Here is a 10,185-nt window from a genome sequence, read left to right as displayed (position 1 = left end):
AAATTTCAAATTTTTTAAAGGGGATTGTTTTTATCTGTTTTTTTATTTAAATGTCGAAAAGATCAAAAGGCCCTATCATTAATTTTTTTTTTTTACGGAAAAAAAACAACTTGGTTTGTAGCAAAAAACTTAAATACTAAAAATGGGTTTTTTTGGTTTGGTGTTATTTTGTTTATTTTTAAAGGTATAAAAAAATATTTTGGGCTTGAATTTTTAGGGGAAAATAATAAAAAATCACAAAGAGCAATTTTCCCCATGTGGTTTAAACGCTTTTAAGAGAAAAGGTTTGCCGGAACTAGGTCTGGTTAGTTATTTGAGGAGTCGGCCACACATCGTGCTGTTTCAAATAGTAATGAAATAATGCTCCTTGTCATAAGTGGAGGCATGATTGTGACAGGCCTGTGTTCAACGAACTACTTCTTGAACATTTCGTTTGGCAATGCAATGGCAAAGTAGTGCAAAAGAAGTAAATAATTTGAGGTGGTTTTGAATTACAAGATACATGTAGCAATATACGTACAGTCGCTTTTAATTCAGGATATGTTATAAAACTGAGCCACAGTGCATCAGACTTTATAAATAACTGTGCTCGGTCAGTCGGTTTATGGTAATGCTACTTTCGACAGAACAATTAATTTTTTCGTTACGGTAAGAAATAGTCAAAACATACAAGTTACGGTCAAATTATCTTACGGGAGCGGTGGTCTAGTGGATAAGGTGTCGGCCGCTCAATCCAGGGGTCGTGGGTTCGAGCCCCACTGGGGTCACGACCATGACTTTTCATAAGACACCAGTACTGGTTTTTCCAGGAAGCGGACTCGAGAGTGGTTCCAATAAGCTTGAAGCTTTCATCACAATCGAGCTAAAACAAATTAGTATAAACTAAATTATCTTACCAAAATCTCGGAACTATTATTTACAGTCGCTTTTGTTGAATGTATTCACCCGGAGATTCTTTGACGTATGGGAAAACCACAAAATGGAATTTAAATACAACAATATATTTCTATTAACATAGGAATCTGAAACCGTAAAAGAAAGATATAAAAGCTTGGCATTCCATAGAAAGATAGAAAGAAACAAAAAATGTTTTACTATTTATCTTCAAGTTTAAGAGTTTTAAATATAGCAAATCTTTCAGTGTGTATTATTTCCGGAATATATTGTTAACTAACTGTAATCATTGTACATGTAATATAAAGTATTTATAGAATGATATCATTTTTACATTTTTACTTTATACAGAATTATAAAACGTAAATATTTAGACAATACTATCACTAGCACATATTTTGTTAATTTGTAGTAAACCATTTATTTTAATTCTAAACAGTGGTTTACTTTCATTGCTTTATTTATATATGATTAAAAGTAATTTATTTCAGGCAGTGTTCACTTACCTAGGACTGTCGCCGGAAGAACTTTGATTTGTTCATGGTGGTTATTTGCTATTGTCATTGTTGGGACATACTGTGGAAATCTCATCGCTTTCCTGACTGTAACAAAGGATAAACCTCCGTTTGAAACATTGAATGAAATGGCAGATTTAAAAGGAACATACCGGTGGGGCTTGCAAGGAGGAACGAATCGAGAACACGTTTTTGAAGTATACTGATAAAGTTACATTTCTTAATATTTTATAACAGATTTTAAAATAATTTGTTTTGAATAGAAAAAAGTTGTCCTACATTCACTGATATAAAGTGTGTGGGTAACAATCTTACAATTGCAGCACGGGATTTATGCATTACTGTAATTAGTCACTTTCTCTTGGAACCGTAAATTCTACAATAGCATAGCTTATGTACTTTAAACAGTACTTTAATTCCTTAACACAAAATATCTGATTAACAATATATATTTTCCGGTAGACTTCCAAACGCCCGGAGTTCAGAAGAGTTGGTGACGCAATAAAGGAATTTAGTAGTACAGACCCAACTGTACTGGCCACCGACTTTGACGTACAAATGGCAAATGTTAAAAAGGGAAGTTACGGTTGGATAGGTAAACTGTTTTTGTTGTGATGAAGTACATGCCATATTGTTGAATATGCAGCTGTCCTTGTTTACTTGTGTAAAAATACAGTGATAATCTATATTGCAAACAATGTGATATTTACCTTGTACTAGGATATCTATGACTATTTATTACACATTATCGGAAGGTAATATGAAAAACAAGACATTATTGTTAATGCTGCAATTAATGTAAGGCGGTACATCGAATTCCGTTATCTAGATATAATTGAACTAGTAAAATATGTTCCTTGTTTAAAGTATCTTCAGATATTTGTACAGGTCTCTTGCAATCCTACATATTTTGCAATTAGATGTTAAATAACTAAACACAGACGCTCGTCATTAATTTTGTATGAACCGTTTATATCACGGACTGCATCAAAATGATTTAGCAAGCCCTCAGCGTGCTTTTAACCTACACATAGATAGAAAACGAGGTCATATTAATGTCTTTAATTAAAATTATGAATTTATTCCTATGATACTGCGAAGCAAATCTCGACAGAGATCCTTGAATATATTATAATAGGTTGTAACTGTGCTATTCGTTATTTTCAGGAGACGCGGTAGTTATGGAGATTGAGATGGCGAAGGATTGCGATCTGATGATGATTAAAGATAAATTTCTACCCTTAAGATATGCGTTTGGATTTACTAATAATTCACCGCATGTGCAACTTTTTACAAAACAGTATGTGCAGATGTAAAACCAGCAATTTACATGTAGCATTTTTTGTCTTATATATATATTTTGACTACGCGCTAACATTAATTACTGCTATCACTTTTTGTATCAGACATCAAAACAAAAAATACTAGAGACAAAATATCAAATAATGATTGGCAAACTGCAGTTACAATAGTAAAATATTACATCAACAAAATCTTAAGTAGTCTCATAATTTAGTGTGCCATCATACTGCACAGATGATAACTGATCAAAAGTATGACTGATTTTACTGAAATAATTCGTTTCAGGATGCTGGCTATCCACGAGTCCGGACTACTGCAAGTGTGGAAGAGAAAATGGTGGCCAAAGTCCAAGGCAATCTGTGCTGGTTCTATAGTAGCTGAAGCAAAGCCTATATCTATTATTGATGTTCAAAGTGCTTTCTATGTGGCTGCTGGCGGCGCATTACTTAGTTTTTGTGTGTTTTTAGTAGAACTTGTTATCGGGAAATGTCGCCGTCTGACTTGTCTAAGTAGTGAAACAAAACAATCTGAGTAAAGGTATTACAAGATACTAGAGAATGGTTGCAGTTATGAAATGTGCATTGCTTTAAAGTATTCATATACGAAGAAAAAAACAACTTTTTTCTGAGGCTATATACTCGCATGACAGTTTATTTCATTGTAACGTTTATAAGCAAGACTACTAAGTTGCTATTTATTGTTTTGTTTTACTTATATACTTGGATATATGCTGCAGCTGGAATTTATGAATGCATACAATTCCATTCTTGTTTTGTATCCCATTTCCGAAACACTGCACAAAGGGTACTCTGTTCTATAGAGAAAATGTTGATTTTGCCTTGCTCACACAATAAAGCGGAACGGCTTAAACGGAAGACAGGGTATTAAACATTCTTGAAGAGAGTGTCCTCGGAAGATATTGTCGTCTCAGTACGGTACAAGTAATCCCATTCTCTGTTTTGTTGAAATGATAAAACTTCTGACTTTGTTCTACGTTAAACCATCATTGAAACAAACGAACAATGCGTGAAAAAAATCAACATCTGTCTAGGTGTTTCATAACATGATACACATATGTCTTTGTCTTTATTAGAACATTGATTATAATTAACAATATCATTAATATCTCCATTACATTTTAATGATTTTACTAGGTTTATCAGTTAATAAACTGGATTGATTGACTGGACGAATTATTAGAAACCTATCTGTTTCTTTCGCATAAACCAGCCATCATACGATATTATGACTTCCTATTATGTTTACATTAAACGACTCCTCCAGGATTTAAAAAAAATATAATTCCATTTAAATAACGAACTCCAAAAAGAGACATAAAATTAATTTTGAGTCCCACATGTACTAAATGCTGTTAGTACATGTATTAATGTTATTACCACTAGAATACATTCAATTATGCTAGTGTTAGACGTACTTTGGCAAGGCCGACCTAACTTCATGAGCACGGTTAAGGAATTGTGTTGCCACATTTGTATTGTATAGTATTACCAGAGTTATATCTAGTTCTGACGAATTTTGACCTGAAACTGAGACGATTTTGTGCCTGCTACATAGAAAATAATGAAAGTTTTCATTTAATATGTAACTGTTTCCATGAGCAGGGCTCAATCAAACCGAGCCTGCAACATTTTCGATTTTGTCGTGTTGAGCGACCTGTGGAGTTTCCATTTTCTTTAATTTTACAGCTCATCTAAATGAATGTTGGCTGACGGTTATACATTGACAACAACTGGCTCTACATACACTGAAGTTATCAAACCCCTGAAGTAAAAATATCTCCCTGTACTTGGATTCAGTGTTATATTTTCTGGTCCTATTGGAACATGGAGTCAATTCAATGTTTATGGATAATACAGTTCCGCTTCAGCCGGTGCTAGGGGCCGCGAGAGGTGTTGCACATTTCAATACCTCTCATGAAAAGATTCAAGCAAACCGAGTCTGTTTATTTTTGCTTAGTTCTGTTCTATGCTTCCAAAGAATTTATTATATTCCTTTATAATGTCTTCACATTATAGATGACAGCAAATATTAGGTGTTCCAATTGCCAATACATTAAGTTGCAAAACACAAGTCTAGTACACAGTAAAAAGTCATAACTTAACCAAACACTACCTTAAGTTACGTATAGGTGTGAATTTTCTTCTTCAGTGCTTACATTCTGCTTTGCTTAGTCTATTACTGTACTATCAAGGGAAATTGCAACAGTGAACTAATAAAGTGTTTAAATGGATGACAATTCGCGATTGTATACATTACAAGAAAACGATACTTGTACATTAATCCAATAACGGACGATGAGTCACGACTATACCCGATAAACTTCTTTCACCTCTTACTCAAAAGCTGTTCTGTATTCAAAAGCTCGAATTAGAATTCATTACGACATTCGGTTTGTAAAGACACCTCTTAATGCAAATCCAAAACTCAAGTGAGATCGAACCAAATGCACTGTATACAGCGCACAAGAGTGGTTGCTGATGCTTTGGTCAAGTCTCAAGCTTTTGAAGTAATCACAGATTTAAGAGATCATATTCGCTCCAAACTCCAATGCATTACATACAGCATGCACGAGGGGCTGAAGAACGTTCAGTCAAGCCTTAAGTTAATAAGTACTCACACACTCTGAGAGAATGAAGCATTGCGTTTTGATTACATGAATCCCGTTCATCGAGATGTTTATTCTTCAGGTTGATATTAGCTGGACTAGCAATTTACGTCCTCTTTATCGGTGAAAGTTTATGTCTGTGTTGACAATTAAATGTGCTTGCCTTTTTCGTGCTTCCGACTTTAGGAAGTGAAGATATTGTTGGCACTTTATTTCTTCCGATCGATACTTAAAAGCTATTTTATTACTGCCCTAGAAGAAGTTATACAGATGTTTAGGTACTTAACATATTGATTTGTACGTAACTACAAATCCTCACAATTTGACTGAAAGACAAAAATGACATTGAAAAGATCTTCCAAAATCGTAAGTGAAATACTTTAATCTTGTGTTCTAGCTATATTGAAAACGTGACATTAGCTCATCTATAAAACGTAAGTTCATTTCAATACAAGCTACGCCAAACAGTCAGCAGTTGAAAGTCATTCTGTATACGTATAGGTATAGGTGGCTAGTTTTAATATTATTATAACTGTCAAGTCGGTGCAGGCTTTGACGTTTAAGTGACAGTCAATTAGTAACCTTGTGCTTGATAAATAATCTTATCCATTTCCTGCACAAGTTAAAAATGAATCTATTTGACAATAAGATTGGAATTCGTTCCAAATACATACATTGAATTTCTGTTCGTTTGTTTTATAGCTACAATCATCCAGTATGTTTTAGAGCTTATAACTTTTTTCTACGGTTCAACAGAATTGACTTATACTAAGGTACAAATCTGATAAATGATACAAAAGCAATAACTAGCATATGTACTAGAGTATACATCAAAGTTTAATGACGGGATCACATACTGAGATGTTAAATTCACGGACTGATACTTCTTCGAGTATTCATTTACGTGGAGTTATATATGCATGCTGGTGTTAAAACGTTAAAGTGCCTGTTATGACGTTTTGAAAGATAAATCCTGCTGAGACTTACCATGACATTTCCGGCCCAATTCAAACTATACAGAGTTTTTGTAATTATATTACATCCAAAGTACATAGAAAAATTGATTGTTATAAAAAAAACTTATTTTGCTCCCTATTTAAAGCCAACCAATAAATAATATTGTAATTAAAACACAAGTTTTTTTATATTTGTGTTTGACCTGGCTTATTACTAAACTTTATCGTCGAGGTAAATATGACATCTAACAAAACTGCTTTCGCAAAAAATCCGAATTTTATTATAGAAGAGATCATGTATAACCAATTTATGTAATAAATAACAAATCATAAGTTTATAAAATCATAATTCAGATCGCACATTACCAGATTGTTCGTGCCCGGTCTGATATAAACATGTTCAATTTTCTTACAAATTTGTAAATGATGCAGACTTCTTTTACACAACGGCGCAACGACCAAGTTATTGTATTTCTATCTAATTAAATCAAACACGGTCTGCTATTAGTTTTATTGGAAACGTTCTGTGATTCCTAAGGATATTCTTACAAACTGTATTAAGTTAAGTTGTAAAAGAAAATTAAAAACAACACATTGGCAATAAATAAATAGTGTGTGATTATATTCTTGTATAAAACTATCTTATCACTTGACCAGAATATATATAAAGAAGAGAAAAATCGTGTATTAGATTTGTAACAAGGCAATTCACGTGCTGTTAAAACATGATTTTTATTTTTGAAATGTTGTGTTAGGGACGAATATTTTGCGACACTGTTCACACTCTTTCGAATGGGGCTTTAGGAGAAACAATCGCCGATAATCTTGGAAGTATTGGATTGCATGTAATGTATGCGACTTTTTATTAAGGAATCATAACACGATTTTAGGAGGTAAGAATCAGTATCTCATAGAATTCATATAAATCTTTGAAGCATGTGTAACATGCTTTAGTACGGTTCGTACCCCCCTCCCCCTCCCCACGGACCCCTCCCTCCCAAAAAAAAAATGAAAGTAAAATCAATACATACAAACAGTGACTTAAATTATCTAACGCAGATTTAATACTGCAGATTTAATACTACGTTTGAAATGTAACTTTTATGTACTTATTACTATGACTACGGTATTTCTGAAAATATTGTAAAGGTTCCTTCGTTCATGCAATAGTCAAATGAAATGTTCTCAAGAAAAAAAGCCCGCCCGCTTAGCTCAGTAGGGAGAGCGTTGGTCTACGGATCGCGGGGTCGCGAGTTCAATCCCTGGGTGGGGCGTATGTTCTCCGTGACGATTTGATAAAAGAGATTTTGTCTGAAACCATTCGTCCTCCACCTCTGATAATTCATGTCGGGAAGTTGGCAGTAACTTGCGGAGAACAGGTTTGTACTGGTCCAAAATCCAGGAACACTTGTTAGGTTAACTGCCCGCCATTACATGACTGAAATACAAACAAACAAACAAGAAAAAAATGAAAGGAGCATTTCAGGAGAAAGGACCATAATGATCTCATAGTTATGATTTGAATAGGCATCATCAAATGTCAGGATACTTATTTCACTAGTACATAAACTAACTATATTTCTAGTCCTACCGCGCCAACTGTTGGTAACCGCAGAATGTCAGTAGCTTGAGCTTCATTTTTGTTCGACCGAAAATCACATCGAGCCATTTTGAAATGAAATTTACTTTATTTTATTGTCTCTACAATTCTCACAAGCGATTAGTTAAAATAAAGCGAAAAGGTCTCATTCTTATGATTGATAGAAATATAAATAAGCACCACTGTTTTCACTAATGGAATTGCCATGCACATTTAACAATATAGACACATTAGGAGCATTTCGTCCTGATCAAAAAAGATTGAAGCAATTGTTTGATTTAGGTTGTTGTAAAAGTTTCCAAAAGAGAGTTGTTTTGAAGCATTTCGTCTCCTGGGATAAAATTAAGCGTATGAATATATGAGATGAATTTAGCTTTTGCTTTATATAACGGCAAGTGGACGTGAGGAAATCAGTTGAGATGGATGATTTGCTCACATATTTAATAGGTTTTCTATACAAGAAGGTCATGATGACCCTATATCGCTCACCTGTTAAATTTGGCTTTTGAGTCATCAAGATAAACATTCTGACCAAGTTTCATGAAGATGAGTCATAGATGTGGCCTCTACAGTGTGAACAAGCTTTTCCGTTGATCTGAGTGGTGACCTAGTTTTTGACCCCACATGACCCAGTTTCGAAATTGGCATGGGAATCATCAAAACAATCATTCTGACCAAGTTTCATGAAGGTAGGATCATAAATATTGCCCATAGAGTGTTTACAAGCTTTTCCTTTGATTTGTGCGGGTGGCCTAGTTTTTTACCCCACTTGATCCAGTATCAAACTTGGCCTAGGAATCATCAAGATAAACATTCTGACCAAGTTTCATGAAGATAGGATCATACATGTGGCTTCAGGAGTGTTAACAAGCTTTTTCTTTGATTTGACCGGGTGACCTAGTTTTTGACCCCATATGACCCAGTTTTGAATTTTGCCCAGGAATCATCAAGATAAATATTCTGACCAAGTTTCATGAGAATAGGGTCATAGTGAGTGAGTGAGTTGGGTTTTACGGCGAATCGACACAAAATGGTCATATATCGCCGAGAAGAAGTCATATTGCAAACGCCAACTGTAAAGCATTAACATTGATGTAAGAATGTAAAGCATACCTAAAAACATCCATGTAAAAATGTAAAGCATATCTAAAATCAGTTATTTAAACATGTATATACGTGTGTGTTAAAATGTCAGCTGCAAACTTAAACATATTGCATGATGTAAATAAAAATATGAAATGTTAGATTTTTTATATATTCCTATCTGCTTTAAAAACGATAATTTAAAAATATTTCCGACTGAAACGGTTTCAAATAACTCTTTCAAAGATTGAACGTCATAATATGTACTGCGTTGTGTAGCAAAGTCCACACAGTCGATTAAAATATGTTTAATAGTTAGCGGTGTTTGACATGGTACTCATTCGGGTTGATCTTCTTTATTCAAAAGATAAGAGTGAGTCAAACGGGTATGACCTATTCGACAGCAAGAAAGAACAACTTCCTCCCTGCGAACAGATCTGTTCCCTTGGTGCAATTTCCCTAGAGTAGGTTTGATATCATGAAGTTTATTGAATGAAGCATTGTTCCATGACGATTGCCATTTAGATAAAATGTATTTGTTTATATTGGGCCTAAAATCGGTATGTGGTAATTTCAAATTAGATTGTGATAATAAAATGGATTTCTTTGCTGCAATATCAGCATCCTCGTTTCCATGAATACCAACATGACTGGGAATCCAACAAAATATGATAGACTTTTTTAAAGATAGTTCATGAAACCTGAGAATAATATTTTGAATGAATGGAGTTTCCATATTTCGGTTATGAATTGACTGTAAAACAGAAAGCGATTCGGAAAAGATAATAAATCATAAATGTGGCCTCTAGGTTGTTAACAAACTTTTCCTTTGATTTGACCTGTTGGCCTAGTTTTTGACCCAACATGACCCAGTTTCGATCCAGGCCTAGAGATTACCAAGATAAACATTCTGTGTAAGTTTGTTTCAAATCAAAGCATAAATGAAACCTCTATATGGCTGAAAGTGCCAAAATAGAAAATTTTGCCACTTTCAAGGGCAATAAGAATAGAATTCATGATGGAATCTAGCCGGTTTTCGAAAAGAACCGAGATCCTATTGTCACTTCATTTGTGTGTAAGTTTGGTTAAAATCAAATATAAACTGTCATTTCTTTCGTGTTCACAAGGTAAAAATTAACAAATTTCGGCTCATTCAGGGGCCGTAACTCAGGAACCTACAAATGGATCTGACAGATTCATCATGGAATC

At 34.1% G+C, this 10,185-nt stretch overlaps 1 protein-coding gene across 1 annotated transcript; it reads left to right on the top strand.

Moving 5' to 3' along the window:
- Positions 1 to 1,389: 1,389 nt before the first annotated feature.
- On the top strand, positions 1,390 to 3,495 carry LOC123555366 (uncharacterized). Its single transcript, XM_045346011.2, has 4 exons — positions 1,390 to 1,606; positions 1,872 to 2,004; positions 2,577 to 2,709; positions 2,997 to 3,495. Exons 1-4 carry the CDS (start codon positions 1,538 to 1,540, stop codon positions 3,244 to 3,246), a joined length of 585 nt encoding a protein of 194 aa, XP_045201946.2. The 5' UTR covers positions 1,390 to 1,537; the 3' UTR covers positions 3,247 to 3,495.
- Positions 3,496 to 10,185: the final 6,690 nt, after the last annotated feature.

Source organism: Mercenaria mercenaria, chromosome 7 (genome assembly GCF_021730395.1).
Source record: "Mercenaria mercenaria strain notata chromosome 7, MADL_Memer_1, whole genome shotgun sequence".
Classification (NCBI taxonomy): domain Eukaryota; kingdom Metazoa; phylum Mollusca; class Bivalvia; order Venerida; family Veneridae; genus Mercenaria; species Mercenaria mercenaria.
Note: the sequence above shows the minus strand (reverse complement) of the source record. Positions and strands in the feature narration are given on the sequence as shown.